The sequence below is a fragment of the Pristiophorus japonicus genome, chromosome 5 (assembly GCF_044704955.1).
Source record: "Pristiophorus japonicus isolate sPriJap1 chromosome 5, sPriJap1.hap1, whole genome shotgun sequence".
Lineage (NCBI taxonomy): Eukaryota > Metazoa > Chordata > Chondrichthyes > Pristiophoridae > Pristiophorus > Pristiophorus japonicus.
This window is the reverse complement of record NC_091981.1, coordinates 206,782,400-206,807,814: the sequence shown is the minus strand read 5'-3', so window position 1 is coordinate 206,807,814 and position 25,415 is coordinate 206,782,400. Positions and strand designations below refer to the sequence as shown.

The window sequence follows — 25,415 nt, the reverse complement described above, 5'->3', positions numbered from 1 at the left end:
AATATTTGAGGGAGTAGCGATTGAAGGGTAATAGTTTTTAGGACCACCCAGGTGGACTGTATGGGGCCTTTTTCTGGGTATGTTAAAGGGTCAGTTTCTGCAAAAGGTTTCCTTTGTTCTTTTTTCATTTTTCAGTGACAGCATAAGCATAACTTATATGACATAGCAGTTAATTTGTTCAAATCATAATGTACTTAGGAATCTGAACAAAAATCTGCAGCCAAAATTAAACCGTTTTGCGAACCAGACCACTATTGGGTATCAAATGGATTTTGTTTGTTTTTTTAAATATGCAAACTCTGTCTCTGCCTTGCTCTGAACAAACCAAAGCACAGTTTAATTAGTTCAGGGTTGCCAACACTGGTGATGTTGTTAACAATTTATTGATTGTACACTGTTGTTTTCATGGGATTCATGGGGCTAGAAGGGAAAGAGGTGTAAAAGTTCCCCCCTTCCATCCCAGTGAATCATGCACATTAAACAATATACAAGATCATGGCTTGCTTTGCTGGCAATGCTTTGCATTAACAACGTTACTGGCATAGAAATCCTTCCTTGTGGAAATTAATAAGCCTAACTTTTCTATTTGCACTTCACAAAATAATAATTATATTCAACAACCTGCTAAAAGCTGCTGCCTATTTGGTCACCACTAGTCAGCAGCTTTTAGCAGGTTGGTACAAGCATTTCAAATGTTTTTTGACTTAAACAACTATCTCTGAAAGAACAGGTTTTACAGTGAAACTTTTCCAGCTTTCCCTTGATTAAATGGTCATCATAAAGTGCACTGAAGCTTCAGCGACCACAATCAATAATACATGTTTCCATTATGGCTCAACAAGCTTTACAATGTTTGGGTAGCATCACTACACATACCTCATTGTATATATATATACTTTACATATTCTTCTGTAACTATTTAATAACTATTTCGCAATCAAGTGCAGACATGAATTTTAGTTATCTAGATAAATGTTACATTTACAAAAAGAATGTAAAAAGGCAGCATAAGTTACTAGAAAAAAAGTTACACTTTGACTAATTTTGTGTGACATATATACATATTAGTTTGGCAGATGAACATGTAATGGCAAGTCCACTACTTGTTTGAAGCAGTAGTATATTCCCATCATGAGTTGTACACTTTCACTTGGACAAGTGTTACATTCATAGCTCCTTTTATCACATTATGCTGAACCCTCAGAATTGTGCCTTAGGTTTTACAAAGTACTAAAACCAACCAACCCGAGAAGGCCTGGAAGTGCAAACCAAATGTTCTGTGGTTGTATTCACTTGGCAGCTTTGATGGACTTTTGAGTGGTTGTAATCTGGTGAGATTCAGCAACTTGGTCTCCAGCTCCAATATCAACACTTTGTTTTTCAGGTATAGCCTCTAGACTCCGTCTTGCCTTAGATGATTCTGCATTCCCAGTGCCTGGCTTGTTCAGACCACAAGACACTGCAGCATAATGGATTTGCTTCAGGTTGTCCAATGCTTCAATTTTAGCATGTTTCAGCAGATCAGCTTGTCCCTGCGGAGAATTAATAATTAATAAACTCTAAAGTAAACAAATTGTTTAAATAGGTACAAAATTCACAAAACAGAGATACAGGAGAGAAACTCTTAAGACATCATACTTACCAGCATGGCTTTAGATGGATGATTCCACAATCTGGTACTCTCAGCCAGGAACAACATTCTCAGGGTGTCCAGATTGGAGACAAGGCAACAGCCCTGATTCTACAACTGGTATTCCCTGCGAGTGCAGCTTCCCGTTGGGAATGGCACATCATGGAATCACTCTTTAATATACACGTAGTACAAACCCCCAAATTGCATTGACTTCATGTCATGGCATCAACTTAATGTAATAAGAACATAAGAAATAGGAGCAGGAGTAGACCATTTGACCCCTTGAGCCTGCTCCGCCATTTAATCTGATCATGGACTCAGTTCCACTTTCTGCCTTTTCCCCATTACCCTTTATTCCCTTATCGCTCAAATATCTGTCTATCTCCGCTTAATCACTTAATCCTCCAGCAGGACTCGATTGTTTAGATCAGTGCTGTTTCTAATTTATAGCAATTTTTGGGGATTTGGAAACTCAATGCAAACTGATCAAATTTGTACATGACACCAAACTAGGAGGGGCAGTGGAGTTAAAGGAGACAGTTCAAAAATTAGATACTGAGTTAAATAAAATATTTGCGTGGATCAAACAATAGCAGATGGAATTTAACGCAGATAAGTGTAACGTGTTGCCCATCTGAAGGAAAATGGACAGCATATATATGCCATGAATGGTGTTCAAATAGCCACGATGAAGTTGAAAGAGACCCAGGAGTGTTATTAGACTCAAGGCGCAATATGTTCAATCAGTGCAAAGCAGCAATCAACAAAGCTAATAGAATATTTAATTAAATAGCCAAAACAGTTGAATGTAAGTCAGAGGAAATCATGATCAAACAAATATCTTGAACCAGTTCTGAAAACAAGGGAGACAATCAAGCAGTGGAGCCAGTGCAGAGAAGAGCTGATCCCTCGTGTCGTGAGTTATGAGGAAAGACCTGAGAGACATGGGATTTTCAGCCCGGAAAGGAGGTGTTCCGAGAAGGGATCTTATAAAGGCATAAAATATATAAATGGTATGGAAAAAGTTAATCCTACTTTATGCAAGAGTAGGGCAAGGGGAGCAAGGTTCAAAATAGTTAAAGGTAAATTTATGACTGATATCAGGAGCTGCCTCTTCACACAGAGTGATCAATACTTGGAATGTGGGTACAAAAACTCTGAAATCACTTCAGAAACAATTAGATGCAGTAAGTGGGGGCTGTGTAAGGTTGTTCTGGATAAATGAACTAAGATGAACCGTAATTATCTTGTGATTAGTATTACAAGCTGCCCTATATCAATTCATGGACTGGCCAGAAAATTTTAAATTAGAATTAAATACCTCATTCCTACTTTGAATCCAGTGTAGATTTGAAATGGGTACTTATAGTAACTAGGTCAAATTTATTGGCCTGGATTTTGCAGTCAGCGGCGAAGGGACAGTGCTTGACATTGACTTCGAAGAAAGCTGCCCACAAGTTTTAGAGGGCTCTGTGGCATCAATTACCCCTATTAAGATGTCAATTTCATTCTAGCACCATCTATAGGGGATCTGTGGCATCCAGGAACAGTGAAGTCATCAAGCAGACTGAGCAGTCAATCAGACTGATGAATTCTCACTGACAGCAAACCAGGAAGTAAAAAGCACTGATTATCATTCTTTTTTTAATCATTTTACAGAGAGAGAAATAAAGATTGGGACATACACACAGGATTAAGATCGAAGCTGAAATATAAACAAACTTTAAAAAAATAAAAATTAATTTTTATTATTTTAAAAATGTATGGAATCTTTATCATGGAATGGAGAGAATGACACTTCAGGATTATAAAATTCGTTTTCAGGGCCAGAGAGGTTGTTCAGCAGTTATTATGATTTAGTACGCCATTAAAAACTCAGTTACTCCTCACTCAACAAGGCTTAACCTTTTCAATACAGTGTGAATAGTACGTAAAAAGTTGAAGTTCACGTCAAATCACTGATTCTGTGTTGATGCATCTGCAACAGTGCACCCTGTGGAGGAGCAAGGTATCACTGACAGCAACTTCCAGATTTCTGTGTTTAACTGCACATGTGCGGACGCCAGAAGTTGCTTTCAGTGTCACATGATAATGATGGCAAATGCTGAGTTTCACTATTATTACAGCCAAATTCCAAACAATTGTCTCACAGTCCTGAGTAAAACCAAGGGATGAGATGGCAGATTTTACTCTGAAATATGATCAGAGCAAGTGACTCCTCAATGTTTATCCTTCCCAAGTTGGAGTGATAATTGCAAAAATTCAGAACCAACATGAGATAGAAATTGTATCCGAGTGCCAAACCTAAAAGATATGCGCTCTATTGCATGTGCTTAATATTTTCACAAACTGTGTGGGTTGCTGCTGGGAAACTGATGCTAATGGAGGAAGGGGGAGGAAGGAACAGTTTACATGCTTCGATTTCGACTCAGGTGAATATGCTTAGTGAAACGCAGCACATAACTGAATCAGTGCAATCAGCAATTCTATGCACCATGTCGCCACTTTCAGGTTTAGAAGCAGAAACACTAATAAACAAAGGAAGGATGTGGTACCAACAAATAAATTAAGGACCACTTAAAAGTAAAAGTCTATGCAACAGTTGCAGAATGAAACAAGTAGTTACTAAATACAAGTCTGGTGTACTTGAATGTGAGTTGGGGAGTTTACATGGAGAGAGAGATTGAGGGAGGACAGGAAGCTAGTGAACTCAGAGGAGAGAGAGCATGGTGAATTGATTTGGAGGTTGAAATCACCGAAGATGAGAAGTCGTTCGGTGCAGAGGCAGAGGGAGGAAAGTAGTGAAAAAATATCGGTAATAAAATTTTTTTGGTACTTGGGTGGATGGTAACGAATGAGAATTTTAAATGAGAGGCGAGAGGTGTGGAATAGGGTGAGATGCTCAAAGGAGGAGAAAGTGCCAGAGGATCAGGGGGACAGACTGAGGTGTGATTTGCTGATGAGAGCCACACCGCCAGCACGGTGGTCTGAGCAGGACAAGTGGTGGAAGGTATAGCCAGGCGGGGAGGCTTCATAGAAACATAGAAAATAGGTGCAGGAGTAGGCCATTCGGCCCTTCGAGCCTGCACCACCATTCAATAAGATCATGGCTGATCATTCCCTCAGTACCCCTTTCCTGCTTTCTCTCTATACCCCTTGATCCCTTTAGCCGTAAGAGCCATATCTAACTCCCTCTTGAATATATCCAATGAACTGGCATCAACAACTCTCTGCGGCAGGGGATTCCACAGGTCAACAACTCTCTGAGTGAAGAAGTTTCTCCTCATCTCAGTCCTAAATGGCTTACCCCTTAGACTGTGTCCTCTGGTTCGAGACTTCCCCAACATCGGGATCATTCTTCCTGCTTCTCACCTGTCCAGTCCCGTCAGAATTTTATATGTTTCTATGAGATCCCCTCTCATCCTTCTAAACTCCAGTGAATACAGGCCCAGTCAATCTAGTCTCTCCTCATATGTCAGTCCTGCCAATCAGTCTGGTGAACCTCCACTGCACTCCCTCAATAGCAAGAACGTCCTTCCTCAGATTAGGAGACCAAAACTGTACACAATATTCCAGGTGAGGCCTCACCAAGGCGCTATACAACTGCAGTAAGACCTCCCTGCTCCTATACTCAAATCCCCTAGCTATGAAGGCCAACAAACCATTTGCCTTCTTCACCGCTTGCTGTACCTGCATGCCAACTTTCAATGACTGATGTACCATGACACCCAGGTCTCGTTGCAACTCCTCTTTTCCTAATCTGCCGCCATTCAGATAATATTCTGCCTTCGTGTTTTGCCCCCAAAGTGGATAACCTCACATTTATCCACATTATACTGCATCTGCCACGCATTTGCCCACTCACCTAACCTGTCCAAATCACCCTGCAGTCTCTTAGCGTCCTCCTCACAGCTCACACCGCCACCCAGCTTAGTGCCATCTGCAAACTTGGAGATATTACACTCAATTCCTTCATCTAAATCATTGATGTATATTGTAAATAGCTGGGGTCCGAGCACTGAGCCCTGCGGCACCCCACTAGTCATTGCCTGCCATTCTGAAAAGGACCCGTTTATCCCGACTCTCAACTTCCTGTCTGCCAACCAGTTCCCTATCCACGTCAGTACATTACCCCCAATACCATGTGCTTTAATTTTGCACACCAATCTCTTGTGTGGGACCTTGTCAAAAGCCTTTTGAAAGTCCAAATACACCACATCCACTGGTTCTCCCTTGTTCACTCTACCAGTTACATCCTCAAAAAATTCCAGAAGATTTGTCAAGCATGATTTCCCTTTCATAAATCCATGCTGACTTGGACCGATCCTGTCACTCCTTTCCAAATACGCTGCTTTTTCATCTTTAATAATTGATTCCAACATTTCTCCCACTACTGATGTCAGGCTAACTGGTCTATAATTACCCATTTTCTCTCTTCCTCCTTTTTTAAAAAGTGGTGTTACATTAGCTACCCTCCAGGCCATTGGAACTGATCCAGAGTCGATAGACTGTTGGAAAATGATCACCAATGCATACTTCTAGGGCTACTTCCTTAAGTACTCTGGGATGCAGACTATCAGGCCCCGGGGATTTATCGGCTTTCAATCCCATCAAGTTCCTTAACACAATTTCCCGCCTAATAAGGATTTCCTTCAGTTCCTCCTTCTCACTGGACCCTCCGTCCCCAAGTATTTCCGGAAGGTTGTTTGTGTCTTCCTTCGCGAAGACAGAACCAAAGTATTTGTTCAACTGGTCTGCCATTTCTTTGTTCCTCATTACAAATTCACCTGAATCTGACTGCAGGGACCTATGTTTGGCTTCACTAATCTTTTTCTCTTTACATATCTATAGAAGCTTTTGCAGTCAGTTCTTATGTTCCCGGCAAGCTTCCTCTCATACTCTATTTTCCCCCTCCTAATTAAACCCTGTGTCCTCCTTTGCTGAATTCTAAATTTCTCCCTGTCCTCAGGTTTGCTGCTTTTTCTGGCCAATTTATATGCCTCTTCCTTGGGTTTAACACTATCCGTAATTTCCCTGGTTAGCCACGGTTGAGCCACCTTCCTCATTTTATTTTTACTCCAGACAGTGATGTACAATTGTTGAAGTTCATCCATGTGATCTTTAAATGTTTGCCATTGCCTATCCACCGTCAACCTTTTAAGTATCATTTGCCAGTCTATTCTAGCCAATTCACGTCTCATACCATCGAAGTTACCTTTCCTTAAATTCAGGACCCTACTCTCTGAATTAACTGTGTCACTCTCCATCTTAATAAAACATTCTACCATATTATGGTCACTCTTCCTGAAGGGGCCTCACACAACAAGATTGCTAATTAGTCCTTTCTGATTACACAACACCCAGTCTAGGATGGTCAGCCCTCTAGTTGGTTCCTCGACATATTGGTCGAGCAAACCATCCCTAATATACTCCAAGAAATCCTCCTCCACCATATTACTACCAGTTTGGCCAATCTATATGTAGATTAAAGTCGCCCATGATAACAGCTGTACCTTTATTGCACGCATCCCTAATTTGTTTGATGCTGTCCCCAACCTCACTACTACTGTTTGGTGGTCTGTACACAACTCCCACTAGTGTTTACTGCCCTTTGGTATTCCGCAGCTCTACCCATACAGATTCCACATCATCCAAGCTAATGTCCTTCCTTACTATTGTGTTAATTTCCTCTTTAACCAGCAACGCTACCCCACCTCCTTTTTCTTTCTGTCTATCCTTCCTAAATGTTAACTACCCCTGGATGTTGAGTTCCCAGCCTTGGTCACCCTGGAGCCATGTCTCCGTTGTAAGAGAAATTTGGCATTAGGGGTACCAGCGGGACAAGGGTTAAAGTGCTGGTTCCTGCACCGATCCATAAGGAGGTAAAAGGCCCTTCTTCGACCTTGCACATTCCAGTACCAAGGCTCCAGAAGTTATTAATTCAATATTTACCAGGACATTAGATAATATTCCAACAGGATACGATGTGAGAACCTAAACAGACATTGATAAGACCTTGCGAAGAGGCTCGAGGCAGACTCACGGGCACCAAGGAGAATCAGCAAATTCTAACTTGAAGAAGTCATCTTAGTAGGGGCTAAGGCTGCCATGGGGTCTGTCAATCCAAAGTATTACTGATAAGGTAACCCAATTGGAGATCGGGGAGGGTCGTACTGGGGGGCGAAGGGATCTATGAAATGTATAAATGGTGTGTGACTTTGCTACACGAGGAGCATCTCCACTCACAGGCGCCTGTGCTGAGAGGTGTTCCCGGACGTTCATAATTAAAGATCGTTATACCTTGCCATCTGTCCCTGTCTGCTAACTTCGAGAATTGCTACACGGGTTGAGGGTGAGCGTCGACCCTCTATATCAGGGGGCCCGCTTGTGGGAGGAGAAGCCTTCCCATTTTCCCCCTACATTTGGCGCTGCGAGCAGGGTGTGCAAGAACTTCCCGAACGGAACAATGATCCAGCTGTTGGGGTGAGTATATTTAGAAACATAGAAAATAGGTGCAGGAGTAGGCCATTCGGCCCTTCTAGCCTGCACCGCCATTCAATGAGTTCATGGCTGAACATGCAACTTCAGTACCACATTCCTGCTTTCTCACCATACCCCTTGATTCCCCTAGTAGTAAGGACTTCATCTAACTCCTTTTTGAATATATTTAGTGAATTGGCCTCAACAACTTTCTGTGGTAGAGAATTCCACAGGTTCACCACTCTCTGGGTGAAGAAATTCCTCCTCATCTCGGTCCTAAATGGCTTACCCCTTATCCTTAGACTGTGTCCCCTGGTTCTGGACTTCCCCAACATTGGGAACATTCTTCCTGCATCTAACCTGTCTAACCCCGTCAGAATTTTAAACGTTTCTATGAGGTCCCCTCTCATTCTTCTGAACTCCAGTGAATACAAGCCCAGTTGATCCAGTCTTCCTTGATATGTCAGTCCCGCCATCCCGGGGATCAGTCTGGTGAACCTTCGCTGCACTCCCTCAATAGCAAGAACGTCCTTCCTCAAGTTAGGAGACCAAAACTGTACACAATACTCCAGGTGTGGCCTCACCAAGGCCCTGTACAACTGTAGCAACACCTCCCTGCCCCTGTACTCAAATCCCCTCGCTATGAAGGCCAACATGCCATTTGCTTTCTTAACCGCCTGCTGTACCTGCATGCCAACCTTCAATGACTGATGTACCATGACACCCAGGTCTCGTTGCACCTCCCCTTTTCCTAATCTGTCACCATTCAGATAATAGTCTGTCTCTCTGTTTTTACCACCAAAGTGGATAACCTCACATTTATCCACATTATACTTCATCTGCCATGCATTTGCCCACTCACCTAACCTATCCAAGTCGCTCTGCAGCCTCATAGCATCCTCCTCGCAACTCACACTGCCACCCAACTTAGTGTCATCCGCAAATTTGGAGATACTACATTTAATCCCCTCGTCTAAATCATTAATATACAGTGTAAACAGCTGGGGCCCCAGCACAGAACCTTGCGGTACCCCACTAGTCACTGCCTGCCATTCTGAAAAGTCCCCATTTACTCCTACTCTTTGCTTCCTGTCTGACAACCAGTTCTCAATCCATGTCAGCACACTACCCCCAATCCCATGTGCTTTAACTTTGCACATTAATCTCTTGTGTGGGACCTTGTCGAAAGCCTTCTGAAAGTCCAAATATACCACATCAACTGGTTCTCCCTTGTCCACTCTACTGGAAACATCCTCAAAAAAATGTACCACCTTCAAGCTCGAGCTGTGGCATTGCAAACCGGGAGGGAAGAACTTCTGTACAAGAACCATTTGTAGCATGTCCCAGAGGGACGGAGACAGAGGACAAGGATGATCCAGGGGTGGGAGGGGGTTAAAAGGCATACTCTGAGACGCGCGCGTGTAGGTAGCATGGCAGTGCGAGGGTACGACGCAAGGAAGAAATAGGGGCGAGGCCTATTGACCCAAAGCGGTACGAGCGTACGGCGCAGGGACAAGACATATTGACCTGGAAGCGTGACAGTATGAGTGTACGGTGCAAAGGGAAGACATAAAGACGACGCCCCTGCAGAAACGAAAGATAGTGACCTGGACGCATGGCAGTACGAGTGTATGGCGCCAAGGGAAGACATATAGACAACGTCCTGCATACCTAACACAAATTAAGAGGAATGCCCAAGAACCCTACACCTTTCCCAAAGTAAGATGGGTAATCCGGCTAGTAAACATGCGAATAAAACCAATCATGTATTAATCTATCATCATGTATTAATTGTAACTTGCGCAACTACTTAATGCCATTAAAAAAACCTGATAGTGACTATCTTAAGTGACATATGGATCCAAAAATAGAGCCGGCCAAACACTGAATAGGCTTTGTTGAATAAAAAGAGACTTTTGTGAACGTCTGTCTTTGAGTGAAAGTGCTTGTGCGATTTTTGACTGTGGGATATTTGAGGTGGGAATTAATGAATTTTTCATGTGTCTGAAAGCATGTTTGAAAAAAAATGGTAGAGCTGTCTGTTTGTTTTAGTTCCACCCACAGAGTGAAAGTTTTTTTTTAACCCTTTGTAGTGTCCTGATTGTGGGAAGTTTTAAGAAAGGTGTGAACCTAGAATTGAATTACATGCGTGGTCCCGTTGTTTTAAAAAACATTTTTTTCGAAACGCTCACTTGTCAAAAGAAAACTCGCAAACATTGATTACATTGGGTTGAAAGACATAAATTTAGTCTCGGAATGAGATAAAGGACAGAGAAGGGAAGTTGTAATGCCTTTAAAAAAAGCCTGCATGGGTCTCTCTCTCTCTCTCTCTCTCTCTCTCTCTCTCTCTCGAGGCTACGGGCTGGGGAAGGACGTCCCCATTTTCCTTTGTGTAAAACCTCGAGGTGAAAGCTTCTAGCTCAGTAAAAGAGTTTTGAATCGGCAGTACAATATTTGAATTGGGATTTTGAGATATTTCAGGTGATTCTCCTTGATAAACATTTTGGTTGTATTGGAAAATCTTGGGTTTGGAAGCCTTTTTAATAAAATTACACAACTACTGCGTCAGAAGCTGAAGCTTAAAAAGATGTAATTTATGAGACACTATCTTAAAATTGAAGTTACAGAGCAAAAGATTGGAGTTCTTGATGTTCAGCTTCTAAAACAGAAGTTGGGCACACAGTTATAAAACAAGTACTTTGCATTCTGTGATCTGTGAATCACTATAAGTATAAATGAGAAGTCCGATATTTAAAAAAAACAGTATTGCCATATTTGACATTTAGTAACCCAACAATTCTATGTTTTAAAATAAATAGAAATACTACAAAAGAGGAGCAGAGATTAGGATGGGAATTGTGAAGAGTTAATTTTGGTGTGAAAGTTTCAAGTACCACTAGTTAAGAGAAGGCACAGCAAAATACTGAGATAGATTCAAACTAAAAAGTTAAATCTGATCTCTTTAAAAAAAAGAGAAACATAGAAAATAGGTGCAGCAGTAGGCCATTCGGCCCTTTGAGCCTGCACCACCATTCAATAAGATCATGGTTGATCATTCCCTCAGTACCCCTTTCCTGCTTTCGCTCCATACCCCTTGATTCCCTTAGCCATAAGGGCCATATCTAACAACATATAAAACTAAAAGCTTTGGAAACAATCTAGAAATACCTTCAGGGATCAGATCAAACTCCTGGGCAAGTGGTGAGCTATTTGCGAAAGTGCAAAAGGGACTTTGGGAAAATTAAATGTTAAAATGACAGGCTTTAGCAGTTTAGAACAAAGAACAGTATAATGGCCTTGAAACTGGAATATTTGAGATAACGGAAAGCAGCTTTCAAAGCCTACGTGCTAGACTCTGTTCTAGTTATGGAAAAGACGGAAAAGATAAAAATGCAACCTGAAGTTGCTGGAAAAAAAAACATTGGATAAGTTGTATAAAGATGGAACCTTGAAAGAAAACAAATTGAACGAATTTGGAAAAAAAGTGTTTTCGATTGTCTTATGATTTTAAATTAACAAATTTACGGAGACACAAGCCCTCTGTGTAAAATACAAAACCTAATTTGAAGAAAGGAGATTTAAATGGAAAAAGACGTAACTTACTAAATACTAGTTGATATTGGCTGTGAAAAAGATATTGGTTCAATTAAAAAAAAAATCTTTGGCAAGTATTTGAATTAGAAGTTTAGAAAAATTGGAGTTTAATCTAAAATGCTGTCTTTCCCAATGAGAAGATTTTTATTATGACGGCTTTACTAATGATTTCTGCTGTTTTAACTGATTCCTAATTTCTAAGCAAGTTTTGAAGGTACAAAGACTTCGAAAAAATTTCGGATGATTACATGAAGTCACGTAATGACGTCAGGCCTTTGTACAAACCTGTAAAGGAGTTAACCCTTTCCATTGACAGCTGTTTTATACTGGACATTATTAATTTGGATTTCTTAATAAAATAAAGACTCATCTGACAGACAGAGGAAATGGTGGGATAGTCAGAATAAAAATAAAACAGAACTAGCCGATGTAATAATACTCGCCTGATACAAATAAAATAAATAGTTACTCAAACAAAACAAAACAAATTCAAGAGTTAAAAGCTAAGATAAATCAGCTGGAGGAGATAGCACCATCACCTATGGCAATACGTGTAGTCCACAAACCCAACCTAACCCTTACCTCCGATTTCACAGAGTGACCTCGACATGCATGGATAAAACATGAGTAGACCAGAACCTTACACCTGGTGACGACCAGGCTATCTGTTTAAAACACTCACCGAGATGGGACCGCAGCGGCTACTTCAACTTTGGAGACTCATGATACTGGGAACCTTAAGGCCCACTCAAGCACTGGATAATACTGACGGACTACGAGAGATATAGCACACACAGGAAAGACACAACTACATGAACTATGGGGCTTTGTTTAATTTAACTGATGGAATATGCATCCCAGCAGCCAAGGACTGGAGCAAGGACAGAACTTATTTTAATGCATGGCTATGTATAGTGTATTAAGTAAGGTTGTAATGCAGCAGGCTGCTGATGCCATGGGTGCCAGTAGATTCCGAGGACAGGAGCAAGTTCATAGGACCAAAGGAGGAAGGGCGCAGAAATCCAACTGGATAGAATTTCAGTTCTAGAAGCTCATGCCTGGATGGACGAAGCTGCAAAACAAGCAGCCAAATCCACCCCACAAGAAACAGAAGGGTGGGAACAGAACGGAGCAAAAAGGGGAGTGGGACCCCAGGATGTTTAGGAATACTGGCCAGTGGGATAAAATGAAGACCAAGGGAGGTCTCTGGAATATAAGGTGTATGTCCCGAAGCATGACAAGGTAATAACACGGAGAAGCCGGTATTGATCGTGCACAGCGCAAACAAGAAGGAATACAACCTAAAAAGGGGGGCGGGTGGAGTGTGGAGGAACGATGACAATGTAGTGGACCCGGAATAAAGGTCCAGCTGAGACACCAAACATGCCCAAAGGGACCCTGGGAAGCCCTACCACTGCCCCGACAACCACCCTGGGGACAACAACTCTTCCCAGCACAACCACGTAAGTCCCCCATATGCCCGTCCATAAAGACTGGAGCCAAAGGGGGGCTAGTAATAAAGGAATCTAAAGAAAGGATATAATTTGGGGTGCGTCAGCGACTACTTACGATAGTCCTAAACCTAACTGATATCATCCTTCCTAGCTTCTGTGGGAATGAAACTATAAGTTTATACCAGAACCTGACACAACGGATCCTCGAAGGCCCGGAATCTACTACCCTGAGATTTAATGTCAGAAAGAGAACAGGACAAGGTCAAACAAAAAGGGGAATACTGGAAACACTAGGCACGGGTTATGCGGTGGGGGTTACGATGATGAATACCATAGACCTGTATGCAATAGACGACCGGGTTAACAACTTAACGCAATGTTAAGGGGTTTATTGGGGAGGGACATGGATTACCAAGCCCTACAGGCGCGATTTAGATGTATTACTGGACATGTGAATATGATCGGATTCGTGTTATCAATACCACAGTATGACGTAACAAAGGGAGGCCGCTTATACCAAACCGATAATATCGATGAAGTAAGAAACCGAACAATAGTACCAAAGGCATTGACATAACCGATTGCTATAAAAATAATCAAGTAATTTTATGTCGAGGTACGCCACAAATGACGAATGATGATTGCAGATTCCACCAGATAAACGGATGCATGCTGAGTATCACTCTTCTCGGACGTGATTCCGAAACAATCGCTGCTCCACAAGGGAATGGAGATTGGTGCGTGGGCACAGGAGCAGCCAACCTGACAATTAAGACCAGGGGCGGAGTCACCCCTGTGTCATCACCAACCCTAACTTCTGTTTCAGGCCCATAGGAAAAATAGACATAAATGGATACCACATACATCCAGAGACAACGGAAATTATCCACGGAACAGTCACAGATACCCTCCGAGAAGGGTACAAGGAGGCGGTATGTGAACCGCAAGGAAAACAGATACGCGAATTAAGTGAGGAACAATTACAATTAGTGCAAGGAATCCAAAACCAAAGACGACAGTATATCCGGCTGATGGAAAAAATAGACAACCTACAAAGAGTTACTAACGCGATGCTGGCCGACCAGCCTTGGTACTCAAAAATGTGGAACATTGGACTTAATATTCAGATCCACCCATGGATAAGAATTATATCACATGTACTTGTAGTAATACAAGGTCTGGTCCTGATGGTACTGGTAGGGCTAACCTATGCACGAATTAAACAGGCCAAACGATACGTCAGGGCACGCACTATAATGAAGACAATAAGGGATGAAAATTTAAACAATCTTGCAAAAGGGGCTTACCTTATATAGCTCTGCGGGAGAAGTCACAGGGGGTCCTGAAGTTTGGGAGCTGGCCACCCAGTCGAACGGACACATCTGAGACTTGCCCACAGGGACGTTTCCGGGGAATATGGCCCACTTGGCGTCTGGCCAAGGGCCAAAAGGGGGGAATTGTAAGAGAAATTTGGCATTAGGGGTACCAGCAGGACATGGGTTAAAGTGCTGGTTCCTGCACCGATCCATAAGGAGATAAAAGGCCTCTCTTCGGCCTTGCACATTCCAGTACCAAAGCTCAGAAGTTATTAATTCAATATCTACCAGGACATTAGATAATATTCCAACAGGATACGATGGGAGAACCTAAACAGACATTGATAAGACCTTGCGAAGAGGCTCGAGGCAGACTCACGGGCACCAAGGAGAATCAGCAAATTCTAACCTGATGAAGTCATCTTAGTAGGGTCTAAGACTGCCTTGGGGTCTGTCAATCCAAAGTATTACTGATAAGGTAACCCAATTGGAGATCGGGCAGGGTCATAGAAACATAGAAAATAGGTGCAGGAGTAGGCCATTCGGCTCTTCCAGCCTGCACCGCCATTCAATGAGTTCATGGCTGAACATGCAACTTCAGTACCCCATTCCTGCTTTCTCACCATACCCCTTGATCCCCCTAGTAGTAAGGACTTCATCTAACTCCTTTTTGAATATATTTAGCGAATTGGCCTCAACAACTTTCTGTGGTAGAGAATTCCACAGGTTCACCACTCTCTGGGTGAAGAAGTTTCTCCTCATCTCGGTCCTAAATGGCTTACCCCTTATCCTTAGACTGTGACCCCTGGTTCTGGACTTCCCCAACATCGGGAACATTCTTCCTGCATCTAACCTGTCTAAACCCATCAGAATTTTAAACGTTTCTATGAGGTCCCCTCTCATTCTTCTGAACTCCAGTGAATACAAGCCCAGTTGATCCAGTCTTTCTTGATAGGTCAGTCCCGCCATCCCGGGAATCAGTACCGGGGGGGGGGGGGAAGGAGTTTGTGAAATGTATAAATGATGTGTGATTTTGCTACACGAGGAGCATCTCCACTCACAGGCGGCTGTGATGAGAGGTGTTCCCGGACGTTCGTAATTAAAGATCGTTATACCTTGCCATCCATCCCTGTCTGCTAACTTCGAGAATTGCTACACGGGTTGGGGCGAGCGTCGACCCTCTATATCAGGGGGCCCGCTCGTGGGAGGAGAAGCCTTCCCATTTTTCCCCTACACCGTGATGCCAATTATATCATATTCATTAATTGCCGCCTGTGCAGTTAATTCGTCCAACTTATTACGAATACTCCTTCAGGCTTGTCTTTTTAACACAGTTTGCCCCTTTAGAATTTTACTGTAATGTGGCCCTTTTTGATTTTTGCCTTGGGTTTCTCTGCCCTCCACTTTTACTTTTCTTCTTTCTATCTTTTGCTTCTGTCCCCATTCTACTTCTCTCCGTCTCCCTGCATAGGTTCCCATCCCCCTGCCATATTAGTTTAACTCCTCCCCAACAGCACTAGCAAACACTCCCCCTAGGACATTGGTTCCGGTCCTGCCCAGGTGCAGACCGTCCGGTTTGTACTGGTCCCCCCTCCCCCAGGACCGGTTCCAATGTCCCAGGAATTTGAATCTCTCCCTTCTGCACCACTCGTCAAGCCACGTTTTCATCTGAGCTACCCTGCGATTCCTACTCTGACTAGCATGTGGCACTGGTAGCAATCCTGAGATTACTACCTTTGAGGGCCTACTTTTTAATTTAACTCCTAGCTCCCTAAATTCACCTTGTAGGACTTCATCCCATTTTTTACTTATATCGTTGGTACCTATATGCACGACAACTGGCTGTTCACCCTGCCCCTCCAAAATGTACTGCAACCTCTCCAAGACATCCTTGACCCTTGCACCAGAGAGGCAACATACCATCCTGGAGTCTCGATTTCGGCCGCTGAAACGTCTATCTATTCCCCTACCATTATAGCTCTCCCACTCTTTTTCCTGCCCTCCTGTGCAGCAGAGCCACCCACGGTGCCATGGACTTGACTGCTGCTGCCCTCCCCTGGTGAGTCATCCGCCCCCCAGCAGTACCCAAAACGGTGTATCTGTTTTGGAGGGGGATGAACGCAGGGGACCTCTGCACTACCTTCCTTCCACTGCTCTTCCTGTTGGTCACCCATTCCCTATCTGTCTGTGTAACCTTTACCTGCGGTATGACCAACTAACCAAACGTGCTATTCACGGCATCCTCAGCATCACGGATGCTCCAGAGTGAATCCACCCACAGCTCCAGTGCTGCAATGCGGTCTGTCAGGAGCTGCAGCAGGATACACTTCCCGCACATGTAGTCGTCAGGGACACTGGAAGCGTCTCTGAGTTCCCACATAGCACAGGATAAGATGTCATTGCCCCTCAACCAGGTTTCCATCAGGGCCATGATGTTGACGCCCTCATCCACGATAAGCTCATGAATGGGAAGGGCCTTGTTCGCAAACGAATGGACGTTCTGGAGGGAGATTTGGAGAGTGTCGTTAATGGCTGCCCCTACTAAACTTTTAGAAGTACAGAGACCAACCTTATCAGTTGGGGACTGAAGTTATTTTGTTTAAAAAAAATATTGTCTTGAAGTGTGACACAGAAGTTTACATGTGTGAGAGCATGACACCTGAAGTGTGATGGATATATCTCAAAATGTTTAAATAAATAAATAAATTGCTGATGATTAAGGACAAGTCTATGATTTTGGACTGCCTGATTCTCCTGAATGAAAACAACTATGTGAAGCAGAATAGCTAGGAAGTGGGAGGATGTTGGAACATGAGGGAAAAAAGTTAATGAATATCCAATCAAAGGTACATACAGCATTCAACACTACACTGATTTAAAAAAATCCTTTGGCCTATAATTTGCGGTCAGCGACGCAAAGGCAACGTCACTGGCTCCGAATAAAGCTGTCCACAAAAATCTTGTGGTCTCTATGGCAAGATGTTTGCCTTTTTTGACGTGCAATTGAGATCAGTGTAGCACAGTGGGAATCCCATAGCGCGATCTGCTGTGATGTCAACAAGCTGTCTATGCAGTCAAACACTGCAGAATTCTCAGACAGGGAAGCAGGAAATGAAAAGCAGCTTTTATTCTGACTTTTAAAAAATATTAGAGTGTAAAACAAAGATTAGGGCTCTCACATGGGGATAGGATAAACCTGAAATAAATATGAACAAACTTTTTCAAAATATAATTTTTTTAAAGTTTCTTAAAAATTGTAATTTTTATTAAAATAGGGAAATTTGACATTCCACAACATTTAAATTTGTTTTTCAGGGCTATAACATTTGTCTGTTAAAACCCCAGTTACACTTAATCCAACAAGGTCTAGCTTTTAATGGGGTACTTAACAGCGATATTGCCGCAGAAAACCAAAGTTTTGTTAGTGTCACTGATTTCACAGATTACACTGATTGTCGGTTATGGGGGGTAAGGGGGAGGGAACGGTCCACAGTGCAACCAGTGTCGAAGCAGTGAATGACTGACCGCAACTTCAGGATTTCCGCGTTAGGATGCACATGCGCTACATCCTGATGTTGCAGTCAGTTTCAAAGTGGTAATAACACCGAATGCTGATCGTTTGCTGTTACTATCCACAACGAATTCCAGGGGTCGGATTTTCGGCTTTCTGTTTTTTTTCAGCGAAAACGGTAGCGATACGTGAAACTTACCGTTTTCGCTGCGCTTATGTTTTAGGCCGAACTTTCAGGTTTTATGTTAACGGTGCATCGGTAAGGGGGGGTTGCACGAGGATTCGTGGCGCAAATACACGAGTTTCGTCAAATTTAGTCCGGGGCCAGGAGCGCTGCGAGAGAGGCCTTGGGAGGGGAAAAAAAATTGCCCAAAACATTTAAAAGACACTTATCTATCGAATCGCTGAAAAAAAAATATGCAAATAAAAACTTTAACTTACCATTTTTGCAGGTTTTCATACTTCCCGCTGCTGGCAGGGCTGCACAACCTGTCGGTATTCTGGGCGTGGTGTATGGGTCGGGAGAGAGCCGAAAGTCCAACGGTAACACAATCCGCGGCGTTGCACGTCGGTGCTCCTCTCCCCGGCAGTACGTCCTATCACTGCCGCAGACAACGAGCCGAGGATCTCGCCTAGGCTTTGCGACTGGGTTTTCGCCACGGAGAGTCAAATCGTGGCGAAAACCCGATCGCAAACTTCTCAAAAATCCGGCCCCAGGCCGTTATGTTTTAAGATTGCACTCAGGCATGTAACTCTGCAACCTTCTACTTAGGACAAGCAAACCTCAGATCTCCCACCATCACAGCGTATAATCGTTATAATGAGCTAATGGAGTCAAGTCAAATGAAGCTTTTACTCCAGTCACACTACTCAGTAATAAAATAACAGAATTGGCCCTATTTGTTCTAGGAACAAAATTAGAAGACATATGCTGAATGACTCTAGCTTTTAATCTTGTACGTCAATACAGACACGCAATATTCAAGAAGAATGACTGAAGGTCACTAACGAGGCGGCACAGATTTAAGCTGATTGGCAAAAGAACTAGAGGCGACATGAGGAAAACCATTTTACGCAATGAGTGGTTAGGATTTGGAATGCACTGCCTGTATTCAGAGTCAATAGTAGCCTTCAAAAGAGAATTGGATAAATACTTGAAGGAGAAAAAATTGCAGGGATTTGGGGAAAGAGCGGGGGAGTGAGACTAACGGGATTGCTCTGCGAAAGAGCTGGCAGAGGCTCGATGGGCCGAATGGCCTCCTTGTGTGCTGTACTATTCTATAATTCAATAAAAAAATGTCCTACATCCAGTTTTGACTGAACTTAAAGGGAGTGACTGGGCTAGAATTTCGGGGTTTTATGATTATCGCCCATTTTCAGGCGATAATCGCGGTGCAATTGTTATTTTTACCACTGGGTTATTGTTACCGCCAGAGCTTGCAAAATTTGGCAAATGGTGAAGATAGTTAGCGATAGTGATAAATCCGCTGTTGCACAACTGAATTTATGCGCCCGAGCCGAAATTTGACTAAAAAAAAAAATCGGACCTTCTGCGCATGTGCAAATTTTCTTTTTCCCCCCAATTTTTTTTCTTCTTCACCCGCTTCTGGTCAGCTGTCAGGGAGCATCCGTGCATACACAGTACACCCAGGGCTGAATCAGCCATTCTTAGATTTGATTCACAATGGAAGGAGATGGGAGCAGGCAGAAGCCAGCAAGTGCAGCAGTGAGGCAAAGGAGGCCCTTGTCACTGCTGTTGAAAGGAGATGAGCAGAATTAAAAGGAGGGGTGCAAGTTGACCTCTCCCAGCGGTTTTTTGTAGAATTTGGACCACCATATCTGAAGAGGTCTCCTATATCGACGTCATCCGCAGGACCCACACACAGTGCCGCAAGAGGTTTAAAGACCATTGCAGGGTCTTTAGAGTAAGTAATATTTTTATTGATGCACTCCTTCATTACTTAAATTATAAATCTGGCACACTATTTGTTCTCATGCTGTTGGTATAGGTAGGCTTAGTGTTGCACCTTATTTGCCATGAATGATCTTTACACATTATTAAGATTGCTTTCTGAGATCTTAAAAGATGTTTCTGCACTTTTCTTCCTCATGAACTATGTGCAACTTCCAGGGCCATTAAACAGAGGACTGTATTAAATGCACACAGTATGGTATAAGTACTTTGGTGGCTATCTGTGTGTGCCACAAGAGCAGATGGTCCCCTCTGGTAACCATTCCCATTGTCATCTTTGCAGGGAAAGATGTCCCACAACCGTTGGGAGCAGTGAGACAGCGAGCCACCCCGAAGCATGCCTCTGACAGACATTGAGGCGAGTGTGGCTGGTCTGATCGGTGCCTCAGGGAGGGCAACTATCCGTGGGAGTGCTGAGCCCCCATTCGATGTGAGGATAAGTCCTGCAAAATCCCCGGGCTGGGTTGGGGCAATGTGATGTAGTGTCTGTGGACTAGGGTTGGGGCAATGTCATGCAGTATCTCTGGACTACATATAATGGAGTAGCGGCGGTCCTTCAAATGAGCCTGTGCTATGTGACCTTACTCGTGTCACCCTGGCCCCTCCCCTGCTGCTAACCACTCATCTGTTGTTTTCTATTTCCAGATGAAGAGTCACATGCATCAAATCCTTCAATGGAAGCCTCTCCAACTCAGGCCGTCATGTGAGGGGTGGGGGGGGGGTGAAAGGAGGAGGGTGAGGACAAGGATGAGGAACTTGAAGGAGAGAAGCGGACGGAGCAGCCTACTCCGGGGGAGGGGGGCGGGCTACCGATGCACTCGACACCTCTTTTTCCTCTGGACAGCACCTCGTCCGAGGATGAAATATTCCCGGGTTTTCAGCCATCCAAGGCCCCAGGTGGCATGCAGCAACGCACTCCCGGGGTTGAATCCCATATGCCGTCTCTCCGTAGGCTGAGTTGGCAAAGCCGGTCTGCTGACAGTCAGGCGGACGCACAACTGGAAATGGTGGGATTGTCCAGGGAGAGCGTCCAGCTCAGCTGACAGCTCCTAGAGGCATTGGGTAGGATTCCCGCAAGCATCGTGATGCTATCTGCGAATGTGACGTAGGTCGGATCGCAGATTGTCCATGCGAGCCGCGAAACCTGCGAGGCTGTCAAGGCCCACGCGCAATTGATGGCTTCCATCTGTGACACTGCAGTCCCCAGTGTCACACCCAGACCCACATCACCTGTAAGTGTTGAGGCTGAGCAACAGCCTTGCCACTCAGAAGCTGGGTCTTCCATACCCCGAGCTGCTCCAGTGGATCCACACATTGGCGTCTCCATTGTCTCTCCCCCCCAATACAGCAGGACTCTGGCCGCCATGCTGCACGAACTCTTGGTGCCAACTTGGGTCGGGTCATGCCGCAAGGGAGGGGGTTAGGGTGAGGTGGGGGTGGGGGAAGAGCCAGAGGTAAGAGCCGGAGGTAAGACATTCGGTGCAGGGGTTGTTGTTTTGATGTTGTTCTGTTGTTGTTGTTTTTATTTTATAAAAGTTTAAAAAGTTTAGAAAATTCTGTTCCAAGTTCAAATTTTATTTAAGTTTCAAAATTATGTTTAACAAGTTTACAATGTTTATTAAATTCTTTTGTTCACCATAACCATTTCTGTGTAGTGTCTCATTTGCAGAATAAGAGTAGGAATAGTCAACATGGTGGGATAGAGTGGCCAGTTCACTCTTCAAGCAAAGCGTTGAATTATGAGCTGCTGTCGCAAGGCTTTTGCAGTGGCGAAAGCTGCATGAGGCTTCCTCTGTGGTGGTGGCGATGGGGATGGTGGCAAGGGTTCCTCACCAGACTCCTCGTCCTCCTCCCCTCTCTCCTGAGGTGGTCCTGCAGTCCATAGTGGCAAATCCTGTCCCCTCATGATGGCTAAGTTGTGTAGCATGCAGCACACCACAATGAACCTGCTGAGGGGAGTATTGCAGGCAGCCTCCAGAGTGGTCCAGGCATCGGAAGTGCTGCTTGAGCACTCCAATTGTCTGTTCGACGATGTTGCGTCTGGCTGCATGGCTCTCATTATAGCGATGCTCGGCTTCTGTCTGAGGGTTCCGGAGGGGTCATGAGCCAGGTGGCGAGGCCGTAACCTTTGTTCCCCAGCTCTGGCCTTGTGGTTGACACTCGAACAGGCATGAGACACTGCTCTCATGGAAGATGAAAGCATCATGGATGCTACCTGGATATTGGGCATTGACTGCCATGATGCGCTGAATATGGTCGCAGACGATCTGTATGTTCATGGAGTGGAATCCCTTTCGGTTTCGGTAAACCTCTGGATTAAGTAAAGGTGCTCGCAGGACGATGTGCGTACAGTCAATGGCACCCTGAACCTTGGGGAAGCCAGCAAATCGTCCAAAACCTACTGCCCTCTCATTCTGTGCCTCCTTGGTCATTGGGAAGTTTATGAAGTCCATCCTGTGTGCATACATTGCGAATGCAGCAATGTGTAGCGTACTTTGAGATGGAACACATGTTCCCTGCTGATGCCTGAAAGGAGCCGGAGGCATAGAAGGGAAATGCCGCAGTCACCTTCACCTCGACGGGCAGTGCAGTCCTGTTGCCGCTGGTAGGCTGTAAGTCTGCCTTTATAAGTTGGCATATCTCTGTGATCACCTCTTTTCAGAAGCGCAGCCTTCTAACGCACTGTGCAGGTATGAGGGCTGTTCCCTGTAAACTCGTGGGGGGGGGGTTAAGGCCTCCTCCCCATACATCTGCGACCTCTTCGATTATGCTCAAAATGCTCATCAGTAAGCCTTCTTTAAGCTTGAAGCTGTATAAATACAGCAGCCAGGAATAATGGCTGACATTGTATAGTCCCCATTTAAAAAAAATTTCCTTAAATATCCTTTAAAATGAACTATAAATTCACATAAAACTTCATTGTGTAAAACGCAGCCTTCTTCTCCAAATCCTTTTATGCACTGAACTTCTGCTCAGTTTTCAAGATGGCGCCGTTAGCGCCAGGTGCGCCCTAGGTCCGATTGATTTTTTCAGGCGGGTTCCGGGCAGAGGGTAAATTGGGCAATATCACCGAATTTTCCGCCCAGGACGATAGCGCAGCGTTGCATGCCGATTGACGTCATCCAAACGGTGAAAACTTCGGGATGGGCACTAAGTTTTAACGCCACCATAAAACCACTGCCGAAATTTCCGTCTGGGCGCAAAATGTTGTGCGACTTGTTCAGCGCCAAAATACGTAGTTTTTGTGCTTTGCCCAGGCGAGAAACCGGTTGCAAAGCTGTTGAAAATCTAACTGTCTCTACATAGTTCTGTGTTAAGCTTTTTCAGTACAAAAAATGGCCTTCAGTTACTCCATATTTTCTCACTTCCATCAAACAACTATCAGATGCGGAGTCAAATTGCAGTACCATTTAACTATCTCCCCTGTGAAATAAATCACTTCTGTGGTATTTATCAGCAATAATGGTTTATTGAAAAGAAGTAGTGTATTTTAAATGGGTATCACTTGCTATTTGTGGAAACACTCAGAACATTTCAATGCATCATCCTTAAAATAAACCCCTTTATCTGAACATCAGTGACAATTTTGTTAAAAAAACATTGAGAGAGAGATATAAAAGAACAATACTAAGTTGTCCATAAGAATGCTAACAGCTGTCTTCCTCCCATCCTCCCCTCCATCCAAGAAGCATCAATCATGCTTCCAAAGTCTCTGTGTATATAATTTTCTCATAGTAATTTACTGTTATTGTTAATGTAAATTTTCCATTTTGCTTTTGTACATGGAGCTGCATCAGAATGGAGGGTGCCTCAGGGGTCAGTTCTAGGATCATTAGTGCTTGCATTGCACATAAATTATTTGGAAATGGGCAGAAATGAACCGCTCTATATTTGCTAATGATAAAAAATGGGGGAGAGGCGGCTGCAAATAACAGAGAAATTGTACCAAGTAAGTCTGCCCTCTCAGGTGAACGCAAATGTCATTAATCGAAGAAGAGCAGGAGAGTTCTTCTGGTGTCCTGGCCAACAGCTATCCCTCAACCAACACCTAAAACAGAGGATCTGATCATTTATTTCATTGCTGTGTGTGGGATCTTGCTTTGCGGAATACGGCTATCGCATTTCCGACATTACCACAGTGACTACACTTTAAAAAGTACTTCATTGGCTGTAAAATGCTTTGGGATATCCTGAGGTCATGGAAGTTGCTATATAAAGTTAAGTGAGATGGGGTCACAAGTGGCAGATGTTATTTAATGTGGATAAATGAAAGGTGATGTGATTGGCGAAGGGAAATATAAAATGAACAATAGTAGACCACAGGACACAAGAAAGGAGTCTGGGACTACTGGTCGATAACTTGTTAAAACCATTAACCGTGTCTGACAGCAGTAAAGAAGGCAAACAAGATTTTGCAGCGTGGAGCCCAGTAAGTAAGCTTAAATGCAATACTAGTTCAGCCCCAAATGGAGAAGTAACTAACTAAACTGATACTGGAGATTAGGCATCTGAATTGTGAGAAGAGACTGGAAACTGGGAGTATATACACTGGAGAAAAGGTGGTGCAGGGGAGATCTTATCGATGTTTACAAAATTCTAAGGGGTGTAGATAAACAGAACCCGAATAAATTGTTTGACATACCCACAAACTCTTCAACCAGGTACCCAATACTGGATAATCAAGGGGCTATAGGGAGGGAGGAACTTAATACTATCACTAATGAAGTAGTATTAGGTACAATAATGGGATTAAAGGCAGACAAGTCCCCTGGACCTGATGCCTTACATCCTAGGGTCTTAAGAGAAGTAGCAGCAGAGATAGTGGATGCATTGGTTGTAATCTACCAAAATTCCCTGGATTCTGGGGCGGTGCCAGTGGATTGGAAAACCGCAAATGTAACGCCCTTATTTAAAAAAGGAGGCAGACAAAAAGCAGAAAACTATAGACCAGTTAGCCTAACATCTGTCGTTGGGAAAATGCTGGAGTCCATTATTAAGGAAGCAGTAGCGGGACTTTGGAAAAGCATAATTCCATCAAGCAGAGTCAGCATTATTTTATGAAAGGGAAATCATGTTTGAGAAATTTGCTGAAGTTCTTTGAGGATGTAACGAGCAGGGTGGATAAGGGGGAACCAGTGGATGTGGTGTATTTGGATTTCTAGAAGGCATTCGATAAGGTGGCACATAAGAGGTTACTGCACAAGATAAAAGTTCACGGGGTTGGGGGTAATATATTAGCATGGATAGAGGATTGGCTAACTGTTTTCTGTTAGAGAGTCGGGATAAATGGGTCATTTTCCGATTGGCAAACAGTGACTAGTGGGGTGCCGCAGGGATAGGTGCTGGACCCTCAACTATTTACAATCTATATTAATGACTTGGATGAAGGGACCGAGTGTAATGTAGGCAAGTTTGCTGATGATACAAAGATGGGTGGGAAAACAAATTGTGAGGA

General features: G+C 43.7%; 1 protein-coding gene across 2 annotated transcripts in view; it reads right to left on the bottom strand.

Annotated features, from left to right (window-relative positions):
* Positions 1 to 369: 369 nt before the first annotated feature.
* The window catches only part of LOC139264573 (inactive phospholipase C-like protein 2), a 462,803-nt gene continuing 437,757 nt past the window's right edge, over positions 370 to 25,415 (bottom strand). For both annotated transcript variants that reach the window (XM_070881252.1, XM_070881255.1), the window contains one exon: positions 370 to 1,532. In XM_070881252.1, coding sequence (XP_070737353.1) covers positions 1,290 to 1,532 — 243 coding nt within the window. In that variant the 3' untranslated portion in view covers positions 370 to 1,289. The remainder of the gene's footprint in view (positions 1,533 to 25,415) is intronic.